Raw genomic sequence first — 15,955 nt, 5'->3', positions numbered from 1 at the left:
TGTGTCACGCTGATCGCATTCCCCTGAGCTGTCATCACCAGTGTTTGTGCCTGAGCCTACGTTGCGGATAGTCAGCCGATGTGATGAACTCCCGAGGTCAATGTACAATTGTCCAGGCCCGACTAACCCTGACAGCGCTAGCGTTTGCTTGTTCAGCCAGTGCAGATTGCCTCGCTGCCGAAGCTACTGCAGCGAGACTTCCCGAAATACTAGCCAAGGCGACGGCAGCATTGTTTGAGGCTGTAGCTATGGCGTCGTTCGCACTGCTGACCATGCTAGCCATTGCGAATGCAGCGCTATTGCGGACATTTTGGATATCTTGGGCTGACCGTATCTGTAATTGCTGTATCGACTGATATAATACCTGTGTGGACTGCGACAATTGCTGGATTGACTGGGAGAGTTGCTGAGACTGCTGTGAAAGTGTTGCAATATTACTGCTAGCTGTGACGAGAGCGCTGCTAAGCGATGAAATAGTGGCGGATGGGTTGGATCCTATTATCACGTTGACTTGACGTGGTAATAAAGCTGTTGTTGGTGTTGCATACGCCATGTCTGCTCAACTCGATCATGTAGATCGTGTGAATCAGTCCTGGTCCGAGGTTGAACGGGCAAGACTGTGTGTATGTGTAGCCTTCGAGGCCAAATGGCTTTTGGTACTCTCGCCACAGAGCTTCGGGTAGATTTTCCTATACCAGTTGATCCGCACCAGGTGTAGATAGATTTGTAAGAATTCGTCTAAATTCTGAGAGTTTGTTGTCGAGTATTGCACTGCTGATGCAGGAATAGGCAAGGCAACATTCAGATGAAGTAGGAAAATACGGAACCGATTCTCTTGATGTGTAGAGATCTGTGAAATGGGTCAAGAGGACAGGCTGGAAATCGTACCGAGCTCCCGAGGGAGAGTACCTAGGTAGATGAGGAATTGATGCCATTGCGTCGTTCAGCCAAGACAACGCGAGACAAAATTGGGCGCTGTCAGGGGATGTGCTGTGACAATAGTTAACGGTTCCATCGGGACTGATGCTACGAAGACTTCGGAAGACACTTTCTGGTCCAAGTACGGAGCGTTCCGAGAGGTTGCTGCGTGTTTGCAGGACTCGAAACACTTCATCACATTAGCCCTTCACCCGGAGTTGTGTCGGGCCACATTCGCCTTAAATCCATCTGAAGTCCTGATTCGACGAGATCGGCCCATCAGAACTTGAGAAACCGACTGAAAACACTAGATCAGTCTGCTTATCAAGACACAACTGAAAGAATACTTAAGTAATGAACAAATCGCTTCGTGGTATTGTTTCAGGGAAGAACTCATCTGCTCCTACCCGCAGAATAACTCGTTCAGTTGGCTAGCCCACTGTCGGGAGCGATGCCTCCTAGCCTTCCGAGGTTGTCTGTGCGGCACGAGGCTGAGACCACGTGCTCAGGCAGAGTCCTCTTAACACCGTTGTTGGTGTTAGGTTTTTTTCTTCTTCTTCTTTTTTTTAAAAAAAGAAAGAAAACTGGAAAAAGGCGCCAGGCCTCTGAGCATTTATCAATATGTGAAGGGACCGTACGCCTTCGGGATGTACACGGATTAAAAATGAAACTACACATTTGTAAAATAGAATTTCAATTGCTTTTTTGTTTTCATGCTCAATGTTACCTACATAGAGTCCGCGCTGGAAGACTGTAGCGACTCTCTTTTTTCTTTTCTTTTCTTTTTTTTTAAAAAAAAATTAAGTCTGCACATACATTATGTGATTCTGGAAAGCTCAGGGCAAAGAGAGGCAGCGAAGGCGTTTAACAGCCTGCTGCGGTTCGGCTGCCACATTGGCATCGTCAAGCTTCCTCTTATTCGAGGTCGGTTGGGCCAGTCCTTCCTTTTGATGGATCGAAACGGCTTCAGTCAGATGTGAACCTTCTGTACCATCAACAGGTGAGTCTCCGAAGAGAGAGTCTGTGGTAGCACTCTTTGGAGTTGCAAGTGCATTGGATTCTTTCGGACCTTGACTGTCGACGTTTGGCGTGGGTTTGATTAGCAACGGATCAGCCAACTCTGAATCCGTATCGCCGATGCTATGTAGACTTTGCCCGCGGCGGAGTCTGGGGTGATTCCCTGTGCGAGCAGCATCGGGTGTACCAGGTTTGTGATTAGTGAGAGGTGTGATGTACGTGGACGTACTAGGTAGGCGATACTCGGCTTCGCGCTCTTCCTCTTGAAGTTGTAACATTAACAGTCTAGGGCGCATGTAGGCGTTTATGTATTGCGAAATTTTGCGCCGACCCTTTCTGAGTTGTTCCGACATGCTTCGAACTGTCTGATTAAGTTGGAACATTTTCCAAACAAGTTCTTGCTCGCTTCGGCTGAGAAACGACGGATCAGGAGCTCCTGACACAGGTTCTATGACTTCGTCGTCAAGGGGGAAAAGCTCATCTGATCCTGTACTAGTATCTGCTGTCCACTGTGAGTCAGTTGAACTTGCACTGGACAGTGGCCCTAGGACCTTCTGGGTACTGGTATCTTCCTTGAGATACGTGTCCACGTAGACTCGTAATAGAGATGCATTCTTGTCCACAGCCGCAGCGATCTCGAGGATATTTCTGCCACGTGCGCGCATCGCGATTACCTTACGCCATTCTTTGTATTTCAACCACTCGGGCCCTACCCGAGCTGATGACCGCGCGCGCCGTGGGGGGTACTCATTGAATGCCCCTAAATGGCAAGCTTCATCCCCCGTATCTTTAGAGATCGCCTTTACATTGGGGAATGGGGCGTAATTCAAATCTGCCCTGCCTTGTTGCATCGTGGCCTGTTCTTGGTTGCGAGGTGCATTGTGTAGATGAGTGCTTGCGATGCAATCCACGTTGGGGCAGGAATACGGTGCTGGTGGATGGAGGCAGGACGACAGCCGGTTGTATTGATGGCCTGGTACCTGTTGCATTTGGGGGTGGTATGTTTGTTCGATATGACGCCCAACCTGAGACAGACAGAACCCGCACAGGATGCTAGTGGCTGTGTGGAAACACATTATGAGTAAATTAGCGAGTTGAGTTTCCGCCAGGGAGACTTGGAGATGGAAAATAGTTGGCACAATCCACGACCTCGGGAAGTGCGGAATATCAGGGCGCTTAAATATTCATGCAGTTTGATGTCTCACACGGCCGGCTTTCTTTATGTCAACCTATTTCGACAGTGGATAATACATACCCTAGGTAGGGTAGGATTGTGCATTGTGACCTTCATGTACCGGCCGTTCCAGCTTTGTCAGGAATCCCGAAATAGCAACGTTGTCCACAATAAGCCGTCAAACTAAAAGAGTCTTCTTCAAAGCCTCAAAGCTTCAGAAAACCCTCACAAGTACGAGGTGGGAGAAACAATGGAGCAAGTGAAGCTAACTGGAGTCCTGGTATAGATCTCTGCCGTCTTAGAATAAGAGCTATTCTGTTCCGCATGAGTTTTGGATTCTCCAGACTCCAAATCCAGGTGTATCCCAGTTCTCGCTAATTCACGTAATTGCACGCATTGCACAGAGACGACATTCCCATTTCGAGGACACAGTAGAGTACCATCGGACATGACGAACCATAAATGGAGTTCATCCTCTTTGACCTAGTCTGTTGCCAAAAAATAGTGTCTCTCGATATCGTTGTCTGACACTTTGCTGAATCAAAATGCTAAGGTTTCTCTTGATAGGGTCGTTGAAGCGCAAAAAGAAGTAGCTGCATGATAGGCCGACTTGGGTCAGGTGATTGATGACTTCATGAAGGCCGAAAGAATCGACTTTCCGGTCGCTGCGTTGCCCTGAATCGAAAGAATTCGTGGTGAATTCATCTCATCTTTCATCCAACCACGGAATGTCTCGTGCTCAAGAATCCAAGCACAAGTTCCTGGAACCCAACGGTCTCGGAAGACATTGTCATCAATTTCTTGTGAACCGGAAACTGACAGATATTCTTGGAGATGAAGATCGGAGTAAGGCTCCTGCAGGTGACCATCCCCCTGATAAGTACCCTAGGGTAGCTAGTGTCCAGCCGGTTAGTGCCTGAAGATGACTGATAAGATTCTTTGCTTGGGGGGGGGGGTCGCAATATATTCACCTGTAGGTTCCGCCTTCCCAATCAAAGACTTCAAGACGTTGCGTACAGTGATGTATCGTGGATCTTGAATGCCATAGTACTTGCAGACTCCATGGTGGTCTGCATCAAGGGGTTTCGAGACCTCACCAGGACAACCCAGAACAGAGCTTTCTTTCTCCAAAACCATCTGCAGAGTCACTTTCAATTCTGATGATTCTTCTGGATTACTTCATCTGAGTTTCGTGGATATACTTACTGCTTGTGCTTTCCTGACCATTGGGGTCGGACGTGTCTCGCAAAATGAGACTATTTGGAGTTTTGGGGCCACATGTCGAAATTACTCGTTGAGCTTTTGTAAGGTCTGGGAGCCTCTAGCAAGCTCGGCGATGAAAGCCATGGGACTACCTAGGTAGTTAGGAAAGACACTTGGAGGATCTGGTTCAAGGTTTCTACCAGGTGTGTGCCACGATGCGGTGTTGACAGAAAGACAATAGATGAGATCGAGTTGACAGTGTCCTAGTAGATAGGGTTATTTTAGCTATAAATATAAGCTTAAAGATATAATAAGTGTTCTAAAAGATATACTTAATAAATTAAATAAAGGTTTATATAAACTTTAATTATATTATATTTTTTCTTTATATTATATAATTTCTTTTAATATTTTAAAGTTTATATATATTTTTATAAACTTTTTATAAAAATACTTTAAATTTATTTTTTATTTTTATTATATTATTTTATACTATTAAAGAATTAATAATTATTAATAATAAAATATAAATTTAAAAGAAAATAAATTTATTATTTTTTAAAGTTTTTATAAATTTATTTTAAAACTTTCTTTAAAAGTTTTAATATTTTATTATAAAAGTTTTAAAATAATATATTATAAATTTATTTTTATTTTAAGTTTTTAAATTTAATAATTATATTTTTAAAATAAAAATTTTAATATTTATTTAATAAAAGTTTTATTAATATATATATATATATATATATATATATATAATATTTATATATTTTTATATTTATTATATTATAATTATTATTATTAATATTATATTCTTTTAAATATTAAGTTTTAAATATTTATTATTATATAAAAGTATTATATATATTTTTAAATATATATAAAATAAAATAAAACTATATATATATTAAAATATATTATTATAATAATTTTAAAACTTTAATTATATTATAATTTTCCTTTATATTATATAATTATTTTATTTAATAGTTTAAAGTTTATATATAAAGTTTTAATAACTTTATATATATTTTTATAATTTCTTTATAATTTTTAATTAATTTTTATTTAATATTATGTTATATTATAATTTAATTTAATTTATAATTTTATTTAAGTTTTTTTAAAATTTATAAAAGTTTTTATTTTTATAAATATAAACTTTAAATTAAAACTTTTAAGTTTAAATTTAAAAGTTTTATAGATTTTAATATATTTTAAATTAAATTTATAATTCTTTAACTTTTTAAAATATATTAACTATTTTAAATATTAATAAATTTATTTTAAAATAAAAATTTATTTTTATATAATTATAAATTTAATTATTAATAATTTCTTTTATTTATAAACTATTAACATTATAAATTTAAATATTATATATAATAATAAAATATAATTATTTTATTTAAAATTATTTTTAATTTAATAAATTAATTAATAATTATTTTTAAATAATTTTATTTATAAAATTAATAATTTCTTAAATTTATTAAATAAATATTTATTTATAAAATAAAATTAAAAATTTAAATATATTTTTAAAAAATAATAACTTTATTTTAAATTAATATTTATTTATTTAACTTTAATATTTATTTATTTAATAGTTTTTATAAACTTATTTAATATTTTTTTAATAACTTTTATATTTATAAATATATTTTAAATTAATATTAAAAATTTTATAATATATTTTCTTTTTTAATTTTTAATCTTTTAAGTATAAACCTTTTTAATATACCTTTTAATATATTTTTAATATACTTTTAATACTTTTAAATTATATATATTTAAATATTAATTAAATATTAAAAATTAAAAGTTTAAAATATTAAAAGGTTAAAAAATATTATAAAGTTAAAAGAGTATAATTTTTATTTTTACTTTTTAACTTTTAATCTTCTAATATTTAATTAATATTTAAATATTTAATTAATACTTAAATATATATAGTTTAAAGGGTTTAAAAGGTATATTAAAAGGTGTATTAAAAGTTAAAAGTATATAAAAAGTATATTAAAAGGAGTATTAAAAGAAGTATTAAAAGTATATTAAAAAAGTATTAAAATTTAAAAACTTTAATTAAATATATAATTTTATATAAACTTTATATATAAAAGTTAATATTAAATAAATTTATAAAAATTATTAAATAAGTAATTATAAATATTAAATAAATAAATATTAATTTTTTATTTTTATTTATTTTAATTAATTTATTTAAATTATATAATAATTTTATATATAGTATTAAATAATATTAAAATTAACTTATAATTTATAATAATTTTAATTTTTAATAAATTAATAATATTAATTTAAATTAATTAATAATATTAATTTAAATTAATTAAATATAACTTAATATATTAATATAAAAGTATTTTTAATAATAAATAATATTATAAATATAAATTATAAAGTTATTATAAAAGTTTTTTTAATAAATTTAATTAAATGAATTTTTAAAAATATATTATATTTTATTTTTTAAAACTTTAATTATTTATTTTAATTTAATAATAAAATTAAAAATATAAATAATTTATATATTTAAATAAAAGTTATAATATTTATTTAATAAAAGTTTTATTATAAAGTATATATATATATATATATATATTTAAAAGAATAATTTTTATTAAACTTTTAATATAATTTATTTATATAATAACTATTTTTAAACTTAATTTTATTATATAACTTTTTATAATAATTAAATTATAAATTATTTTTATTTATAATTTTAATTAATATTATTATTAAAATAATATTTTTAATTTTATTTATATATTATAAAGTTAAGATTATAAATATTTATTATATTATAACTATTATTATTAATATTATATTCTTTTTAAATATTAAGTTTTAAATATTTATTATTATATAAAGATACTATATATATCCTTAGATGTATATAGAATAGAAGTAAAACTATATAATAACCTTAAAGTTGGATTGATATTTTTGCCAGGCCTGGCTGGAATGACAATTGGCGGTGTTGTTGCTGGTAAGCTCGTGGACAGAAACTTTGCTAGAGTTGCACGCAAGACCAGAGTCACCCTTGACAGCAGGAAGGCGGAAGATCTGAAAGACTTCCCCATTGAAGATGCAAGGTACCGGCACATCATGTTCTTCGTTGTATTCGAAGTGATACTGGTGATCGGTTACGGCTGGGTGGTCACGTTCGATGTGCATCCAGCCCTACCCCTTGTGATGCAATTCTTTATCTGCGCGGCATCCACCTTGCTCAGTCACACGGCAAGCGCCCTGCTAGTTGATGTCTTTCCAAACAGCTCCAGCACGTCCTACGCTTCCGGTCAGGTCATGAGATGTGGCGTTATGTTTGGCCGGGGACATGTCTATTCTGGACGCTGGATTTTTACATTTCCATCGCCTGCGTCCTCAGTGCGGCATCTGCTGCGATTCTCGATCCACTCACTCGTGCCGTCGGGAGAGGGTGGTACTTTTCAGTGTTTGGCCTGTTTGTTGGACTAAGTGGGATAGTCTCAAGTGACTACAAGCAGGAAGAAAGGTATGGGCTGGAGGCAAAAGCGGCAAGGCAGTGACGAGAAAGATCTTTTAGGATCAACCCATTGATTGCTCGGTGCCCGTCTTAACGACTATCTCTGCTTCTAAGTTGTCGCTAATGTGTTCGATCTGAGGCGTCCTTAGGAAGCTTGACATGATCGGGAGGAGGATAATCAGTGCTAGAAATTGTAAGAAGTACGCACCACTGTTGTTGGTGTCTATGGGCGGGACTGCTCGTCCTTTTCAAGCCCGCGCCGGAGGATATCGACCTGCTTCTGGATCTCATCCCACAGCAAATTGCCGTCCAGATCCCCGCCACCATTATCTCCTTCTAGAACATCTATCCACCCGTCATCAAGTGATTCGGCCCTGTCACCTTTTCTCTGCGCGATGGCTAGAAGGGCAGCGACAAATGCCTCCTGCATGTAGGCAAAGCTGAAGTCGTGCGTAATGTCCGCGATGGCGACGCAAAGCTGGTCCGGAAACTCAATATCGGCGTTGTCCTCGAGTTTCTTCTGCCAAAATTGGCAGTACATGGTCCTCTCCCTTTTGTTGGGGTTATCGAATAGATACTTCCGGTCGAAGCGAGAGGGGCGTTGCTGCATCAAAAGTCAGGGGTTGAATAGTATCAGCGAACTCGGATGGCAAGTACTCACGGAAATGCCTGGGTCAAGGCGATCTAGGTGGTTTGTGGAGCCCACCATGAATATACCATCGTTGGACTTGAGACCATCTACTTCGTTGAAGAAATAGCTCTTTACGTTGTCGGTGATTATGGTGTCCAAGTCCTCAAAGATGAGGTAGCATGGCGCCATTGATCTCGCTTTGTCATAGATGGTCTTGATAGAGTACTCGGGTCCCATGTACTGCTGGGGAGTCAGACGAATATGGGTGATGATGAGACAATGTGCGGGGCTCTTACTGACTGAAGAGACCGGACGTACAATGTCGGTATAGGGTCTCTGAGACGATAAAGCTGGTTCATCATGGCCTTGATGCTGATCGTTTTGCCGTTCCCTGGAGGGCCGTAGTAGATGAGACCTCTTTTCCAGGGTACCTTGAGTTTCTGGTAGTCACTACGCGAGTTAAAGAAGCGCATGTGGTCATCAATGATGGCCTTCTTCCTCTCCGGTTCCATAATAACACTGTCCCAAGAAGCACTGCGGATACTGTCGTAGAGCGCCTTGCTCTTTTCCCAATAGCCGCTGTCATAGACCCAGATCTCGTCGTGGAGGTCGCTGGTCCACTTGCCAGCCGCGAGAACGAGACCCTCAGTGAGCTGTTCCGAGACGGAGAGGATGAAGGTGAGCTGTCCCTGGGGGAAGGCACCGACCAGGCCCTCCTTGGCGTCCACGATGTAGACCAAGTACTCGTGGCCATTCCACTTGTAAAGAAACTTGTCAAAGAGGATCTCGTGAAGGACCGCCCCTGTCCCGTCACGCCGCGCCGGTGGAACATAGGCAGTCAGGGCCAGAGACGAGGGAAGGGAGGCGGCATCGAGCTTGACGGTGGCGGCACGGTGGTCAGGGATGGGAGCAATGGACCCATTGCCGGAGTAGGCGAAGCCCAGGAGGTCAATTGGGAGGTATGGGTGGATAATTGTACACTCGAGAGAGGGGTACTGTCTCTTGAGAGATGCCGCGATCACGTCGGTAGTGCTGAGCCGAGGGGCAGAAGAGTGCTCAAAATACTGCCTGGTAGTGCTGTCCGATGCCATATTGAACAGGTGAGTGATGGTGGCGTATGCGTGCTTCAGCTAGACTGGACTTCCAGTGGAGGAGACTAGGTACAAGAAGCGGTCGGGGGAGGTGAGGTGAGGTGAGGTGGATGGGGGGTTGATGGACTTGCTCTCTGCCGTTACTCGATCTCAATCGTCTGCAGGGTGGGCGCGGGGGTGGTGGGACGGGTGCAGGTTGCGGCTGCCTGGGTTTGTACCCACCTGGGGAAGGCACACCTACTTAGTCTAAGTGCCTGGATACTTAAGTACCTGGGTACCTACCCAGGTAGGGGATATGCTTGCGTGCTGGGGAAAATGATGTACCAAGGACATTAGCCCGCAGTCTATCGTACTAGACCACAATTACTGGCCGTTAGTGACCGTTACTGGCCGCATCAGCAATTGTAAGTTGATCCTTCGGAAAGTAAGCAAGCACCTTGACCCGCGTGGATGAGGCAGCCACCGACTCCCGCGTGTGGACATGAGCTGTGGACATCAGCCATGGACGGGTAGGACTTCTCGTGGTTGGAAAGACGGGACGGCACAGACAGACGGTGGCGGAGTCCCCGTTTAAGTACCTAGGTACTTAAGTAGTTGCTTGGTACTTGGGTACCTACTTAAGTAGGTAGGTAGTAGAAAGCGGGTGGCAGGCCCAGGCCTGTTTGCAGGCAGCCTTTGCCCGCACGGCGCCTGTGGGGCCCTGCCGCCTAGAACCAGCGTTTCTTCTGCCCGTTGACCACTTGCGGCTGACCCAGCCAATAAGCCTAAGCCGGCCTGCTCTCAGTCATACATACCTAGGTACTTAGTAGTATTGCTGTGCTGCCTGGCCTGACCACGGGCATCTGGCCTCAGGAACACAAAAGAGGGGAAGGGATGGGCGGCCTTGGTTGTGGCTCTCAGCAGCCCTGGGCGTGGTCGACCGTCTGCGCCGCCGGTTGACTCAACTTGGCGGCACAGCATCTCCATGGCCAACCGCCGGCCGCCAGCCGCCAGCCCGGCCAAGCCCACCCAGCCCATGACATATAACAGCTTCAATCTCATTCATCTCACTCGTAGCTTGGCTCCTCCTGTTTCTTCAACCACCTAGGTGCCTAGGTCGTCCACCGAGACCACACTCCCACATGCCCTCTTCAAGCACCACCTCCACTCATTCCAGCGACATGGCCGACGACAAGAAGGCCTCGGCCACTGTTGCTGCTGACGCCACCCCCGCCAAAGGCCCTAGCAAGTCATTCCCCAGGCGCGCAGCCTCCAACTTACGCTCCCTCTTCTGCCTCCCAAACCACTCCCAGCTCAGCCTGCATTCCAATGACGGGTCCCGAAACGGCTCCAACCACCACAAGGACAAAGACGACAAGCCAGAGGACCAGACCATGAAAGCAGAGTTCAAGCACCTCGACAGGAAGTTCGACGACGAGGACCAGCCCTACTTTGTCGAGAGGAAGAAGGAGGACATTGAAAAGGGCGAGAAGAAGGACTGGTGGCAGCTGTTTGCCTTCTGTGTTGTTCGTCGGTACGACTCTGACGGCGACCTCGACGAGACGTACCTATACGTCAACCCTCAGCCCCTGTAAGTGATTGCGGCCTTTTCCATCTTGACCACTTGCCACTGACACACGCAAAAGACGCCAACTGCTGAAAGACGTGATTGGCAATTACCCAGCCGACCCTATAGATGTCGACGATGTCCAGATCGAAGCTCCTTACCACTCCCTGTTTCACTACAGAAAACAGCTGGAGGACGTTGGTATTGCACGCTTCAAGGAGAGCGGAGACACCCAATCCCTCCAACAGCTTACGCTGCTCCTTGGATGGATCAAGACCACCTTTGAGCTCGAGATAGCGGCCTATGAGAAGTGCATGTCGAGCGATCTCAAGGCCATCGCCTACGACAAGCTCTGGACAATTTTCATGCCGGGTACGATTGTTCATGCCCAGGTTCAAAAGCAGCATAGGGCCTTCCGCGTGGTGGATTACTGGTACGACGATGATGAGGAGGAGAATCCCGGTCTGAACCTCAAGACCAACTTTGTCGATTACGACGGCGAGAAACTGGGCGTCCGAAGATCGGATCTGTTTATCCCAAAGTACGGCGGCATCCGTGACATTAGGGATCAAGAGGTGAAGCCTCTGGACCTGCTTGAGGATGCGCACTTGGTCAAAAAGACGCTCATTGCGCGTGGCAAGAAGTTTGAGGAATACGCCGTTGGCCAGCACTTCCTTCAGTATGCCGGACTTGGCCTCAAGAGGGACCCGCAATGTCCACGCAATTATCTCAAATTCGACGCAACGGGCCGAGTGTAAGCCGCCACCCCCCCCCTTTCTCACGCATCATTCCCGCCTCGGGGTTGGACATTGCCTCCAGTCAATTGCTAACGACACGTTCACCAGGATGGTTGATGTTAAAACCTATCACAGGCTGGACGCAAACGACTCGATCTGGGTCAATGGCTTCGAGAAGGATCATGAGGAGGGCAAACTAAAAGACGAGGACCGCCTCCTTGCGAACGCAATGTGCAGAGGCTACTCCATGAACGCCAAGAAGTTCCTTGAGCTCTCTATCGACAACCTGACCGAGATCCACTGGAATAAGACCAGCTTCGAGGATCTGGTTCTGGATGCTTCTACAAAGAAGACGGTCCAGGCTTTAGTATCGACGCACTCCCAGAGGCGCGAGTCCCCCGACGGGGAAACCCAAGATGGCTTTGATGACATTGTCAAAGGGAAGGGGAAGGGTCTTGTCTGCGTGCTGCATGGTCCACCTGGAGTCGGCAAGACCCTGACGGCAGAATGCGTTGCCGAGTACGTCCAGCGCCCCCTCTTTATGGTCTCGTCTGGAGACCTGGGGGTTACGAGCGAGCAACTCGAACTTCAGTTGTCCGAGGTTATGGACATGAGCTCCACCTGGAGGGCGGTCTTGTTGATTGACGAGGCAGACGTGTTCCTTGAGCAGCGGGCTTTGCACGATCTGCACAGGAACGCAATGGTGAGCGTGTTTTTGCGAGTGCTTGAGTACTACGCTGGTATCATCTTCTTGACGACCAACCGCGTGTCAACCTTCGATGACGCTTTCAAGAGCCGTATCCACATACCCATCAGATATACAGATCTGGATATCACATCACGTCGGAAGATCTGGCAGAATTTCTGCAAAAAGGTCCCAGGTGGAGTGGAGATCTCGGAGAAAGAATATGAGACGCTGGCGGAACATGAATTGAATGGCCGGCAAATCAAGAACGTTGTCAAGGCAGCGGAGAGCCTGGCAGCGTTCGACAAGGTCAAGCTTGACTTCAAGCAGCTACAGCAAGTGACCAAGATTCAGGCTAGGTTTGAGAAGGATTTGGAGAGCTTTGGGGAAATAGATTACACGGCGCCTGGATCGGCCAAGAAGCATGCACAGAGTAGACACTTCTACATGTAACGAGATGTTTGTGTACATCAGTTAGAATAGAGTACGTTATGGGGTTCCCGGACACCCCTAGTAACCGGACAGACCAATCAAACATCATAATCACTAACAATATCAACAAATGCGAGAAAGCTCATTCATCAATCCGGCATCTGTCCGGGTACTAGGGGTGTCCGGGAACCCCATAACGTACTCTACCCTTTGCTTTTTTTGGCCGCAACCTCAAACAATTGTAGGTCGTACCGGCGGTCTCCGGCTCATCATGATTCACTTCAGCCCCGACGCTTTGGGGAGGAAAGAAATGGAAGAACCCGTTGACCTAGCTAGAACGAATATGAAGAAGATTGCTGGACATCTCAGAGACTTCCGGGCGCGGCGGGCGGTGCGACACGGCAAGACCAGAAGTGACGCCGTCACTTTCTTGCAAGCACCGAGGGCGGCGATCCGGGAGCAGAGCTATACTGGATGGAACCTCGCCCAAGCCATGTGGCATCGACTTCTTGGCCAAAGGCCTAATCTGGATGTCTGAGCGCAAGCTCTAGCTGGCGATCCGTCTTTTCCAAAGTTGACATGGCGCGCTAGTAGACTCGATCGCAGCCCGAGGGCACCAATACGAACGCGATGTGATGGTGTTCGTCTACTCCCGTCTTGGCGATGGTGCGTCTAGAGGGGCTTCTGGCTGCTGGACGCTAGAATGCCCAGCTGCAGGTCCCATGCAGCATGCCCATCTCCAAAGGGGCGCGCGATCATTTAAACGCGCGAGGTAGCGCAGTCTTTTGCGGTGATTTGAGTAGCCGGGGTTCCGGTCATTTCCAGCATCATTACGTTCTCTACTTGATTCTCTACTTGACGATCTCGAGTCTGTGACTCGATACGTTGATCAGCTCCGGGCTCGCATCCTTTCCACATCCCCTCGAGCTGGTGGTGGTTTTCAGAATATGAGGCTCCGACCGATACTGGGCGTCGCCCTCACCACGCTGTTCTGGACGTGCTGGGCGCAGACGAACCAGACTGCATTCCTTACTGCGTTTTCCCATGTTCCAACATGTGCCGTGAGTCTTTATCGGGGCATCTACAAATACCAACAAAGGTCCTTCTTGCTGACGGAGTCACGTACAGCAACAATGCATCCTTTCGAATATACCCGCATCAGCATGTAAAACATTCAGCAACGCCACTTGCATATGTACAGATCAGCGGCTCAAAGACGTTACCCAGGCTTGCCTGGTGGAAGCTTGCAGCGTATCAGAAGTTCTCACAGTCGGGAGGGTTCAGGCTGATGCTTGTAACACACCCTTGCGGTCCCAGAAGGCAGAGCTTATGGCCCCATTGGCCATCGAATTGTTGGGAATACCTGCAGTACTCCTACGGCTATTCAGCAGGTGGAGATACACCGCCGGGTACGATATCGATGACTGGATCATGGTCGCTTGTCTCCCAATCTTTATTGTGTTCGAAGTTGTTGGCCACATCTGTTAGTTCTCTCGTCCCCCCCCTCCTTCCCCGACCTTACTCCACGGCTGCAGAACACAAGCAAGTCTCTCGTGCAAGCAAGAAAGAAGATCCAGCACAGCTGACAACGTCACCGCAGCTGGCCAATTGGGATTCGGCGTCGACACATGGATGGTCGAGGAAGAGGTATTCTCATACGCACTCAAGCTGTTCTACATTGATGAGTCGTTCTACCTCACGGTGCTCGTCCTGACCAAGATCTCTATCCTCTTCTTCTACCTTCGCATCTTCCCGCAGAAGAAGTTCCGGTGTGCATGTTACGCTGTGATGGCTTGGGTGGGCGGGAGCGGGGTGATCTTCGTGTTCATGCAAATATTCCAGTGTCTTCCGACAGAATTTGTCTGGCTGGGCTGGCTGGGCACATTTGGACCGCACCGATGCCTCAACGTGCACGCCCTGACATATACTGCCGCCGCTTTCAGCATCACACAGGACCTTGTCATACTGATCATGCCGCTGCCCCTGCTCTGGAACCTGAACACGGGCCTGCGACAGCGCATCGATATCGGCATCATGTTCAGCCTGGGCTTCTTCATTCTGCTCACCAGCTGCATCCGCCTCGCCTTTATCGTCAAGTTCGCCAACACGTACAACCCGTCGCGAGACTACGTAGGGCCGCTGATCTGGTCCGGGCTCGAGTGCGGCGTCTCAATGATCGTCACCAGCCTCCCGGGCATCCGGACAATGCTGACGCGCAGGCGGTCGGCGCTGGCCGGGTCGACCGCCGTTAAGCGCTCCGATTATGCGTCTCAGGGCTCCTCGCGCTGGGGTAGCAAGGCGCTATCCGGGAAGAAGAGTACCAATTGGTCGCTCTTCAGTACAAAGGCCGGCACTCAGGTTCAGAACGAGAGCGAAGTCGAGCTGGGTGACAAGAGCCGTGCGCCAGAGTCTCTAAAGATGGGCGATGTCCCGGTATCCGGCACCGGGCAGAGAAACCCTTCGGTTGAGAGAGGTTATTATCCTTGAAAATAGCATTGCGTCACTTGATTTGCATACATGCATGCTTCCTTATCTATCAGCGTTTGCGGAGGGGTTGTTCTCAAGATACCCTCATCTTACACATGCACCGATCGTTATTGTTTGCTGGCTCGAAGACTGCAAACATCGGGCTGTGCCTGCTGTGCGCACAATTTTTTCTGCATGTTCAAAGCTGCGTTTGCGAGAATTTTTGCGAAGATTGTGCGCTGTAGTTAGGTGCTCTGGTTATAGAAGTTCTTATTCGTGCCGTGTGGAACAGAGCAATGCCAGTATTTACTATTAGTGCATATACATCAAGACCATGAATGTATTGAATAATGTATTTGGTCCCGACTCTGACCGATTGGTTGTCTGCCTCTGTATTTATAACTATTGGGTATCCACAATGACTCGCTCGGAAATTTGAGGCCAAAAGACAGGCATAGGGGTCGGCAGCAGAAGTCAGGTACTATACCGCAGAGATTTGCATCGTGGCTCAAGTCAAAGGTTA

General features: G+C 44.0%; 4 protein-coding genes across 4 annotated transcripts; 2 read left to right on the top strand and 2 right to left on the bottom strand.

Moving 5' to 3' along the window:
- Positions 1–1,754: 1,754 nt before the first annotated feature.
- KVR01_001480 (uncharacterized protein) lies at positions 1,755–2,231 on the bottom strand (the record flags this gene model as incomplete). The annotated part of the gene is made up of 1 exon (XM_044787758.1): positions 1,755–2,231. The coding sequence occupies one exon, from the start codon at positions 2,229–2,231 to the stop codon at positions 1,755–1,757; it is 477 nt and encodes a 158-aa protein (XP_044649435.1).
- Positions 2,232–7,314: 5,083 nt separating this feature from the next.
- On the bottom strand, positions 7,315–9,738 carry KVR01_001569 (uncharacterized protein). Its single transcript, XM_044786459.1, has 3 exons — positions 8,772–9,738; positions 8,506–8,715; positions 7,315–8,448 (listed from the first exon to the last, which is right to left on the bottom strand). The coding sequence occupies exons 1-3, from the start codon at positions 9,564–9,566 to the stop codon at positions 8,068–8,070; spliced, it is 1,386 nt and encodes a 461-aa protein (XP_044649524.1). The 5' UTR covers positions 9,567–9,738; the 3' UTR covers positions 7,315–8,067.
- Positions 9,739–10,417: 679 nt separating this feature from the next.
- On the top strand, positions 10,418–13,106 carry KVR01_001470 (uncharacterized protein). The gene is made up of 3 exons (XM_044785866.1): positions 10,418–11,136; positions 11,192–11,866; positions 11,958–13,106. The coding sequence occupies exons 1-3, from the start codon at positions 10,688–10,690 to the stop codon at positions 12,985–12,987; spliced, it is 2,154 nt and encodes a 717-aa protein (XP_044649425.1). The 5' UTR covers positions 10,418–10,687; the 3' UTR covers positions 12,988–13,106.
- Positions 13,107–13,780: 674 nt separating this feature from the next.
- KVR01_001705 (uncharacterized protein) lies at positions 13,781–15,477 on the top strand. The gene is made up of 3 exons (XM_044789669.1): positions 13,781–14,027; positions 14,095–14,449; positions 14,567–15,477. Exons 1-3 carry the CDS (start codon positions 13,914–13,916, stop codon positions 15,451–15,453), a joined length of 1,356 nt encoding a protein of 451 aa, XP_044649660.1. The 5' UTR covers positions 13,781–13,913; the 3' UTR covers positions 15,454–15,477.
- The last annotated feature ends 478 nt before the right edge of the window (positions 15,478–15,955 follow it).

The sequence above is a fragment of the Diaporthe batatas genome (genome assembly GCF_019321695.1).
Source record: "Diaporthe batatas strain CRI 302-4 chromosome Unknown Contig00002, whole genome shotgun sequence".
Taxonomy (NCBI): Eukaryota; Fungi; Ascomycota; class Sordariomycetes; order Diaporthales; family Diaporthaceae; genus Diaporthe; species Diaporthe batatas.
Note: the sequence above shows the minus strand (reverse complement) of the source record. Positions and strands in the feature narration are given on the sequence as shown.

Excerpts from the sequence above, each read along its gene's own strand:
- KVR01_001569 (XM_044786459.1), bottom strand. The coding sequence starts at position 9,566 with ATGGCATCGGACAGCACTACCAGGCAGTATTTTGAGCACTCTTCTGCC. Across the intron at positions 8,716-8,771 it reads ACGTCCGGTCTCTTCAGTCA|TACATGGGACCCGAGTACTC; the intron begins GTAAGAGCCCCG and ends ACTCCCCAGCAG. Across the intron at positions 8,449-8,505 it reads GCCTTGACCCAGGCATTTCC|CAACGCCCCTCTCGCTTCGA; the intron begins GTGAGTACTTGC and ends CTTTTGATGCAG.
- KVR01_001470 (XM_044785866.1), top strand. The coding sequence starts at position 10,688 with ATGCCCTCTTCAAGCACCACCTCCACTCATTCCAGCGACATGGCCGAC. Across the intron at positions 11,137-11,191 it reads TACGTCAACCCTCAGCCCCT|ACGCCAACTGCTGAAAGACG; the intron begins GTAAGTGATTGC and ends CACACGCAAAAG. Across the intron at positions 11,867-11,957 it reads TTCGACGCAACGGGCCGAGT|GATGGTTGATGTTAAAACCT; the intron begins GTAAGCCGCCAC and ends CACGTTCACCAG.
- KVR01_001705 (XM_044789669.1), top strand. The coding sequence starts at position 13,914 with ATGAGGCTCCGACCGATACTGGGCGTCGCCCTCACCACGCTGTTCTGG. Across the intron at positions 14,028-14,094 it reads CCCATGTTCCAACATGTGCC|CAACAATGCATCCTTTCGAA; the intron begins GTGAGTCTTTAT and ends AGTCACGTACAG. Across the intron at positions 14,450-14,566 it reads CGAAGTTGTTGGCCACATCT|CTGGCCAATTGGGATTCGGC; the intron begins GTTAGTTCTCTC and ends ACGTCACCGCAG.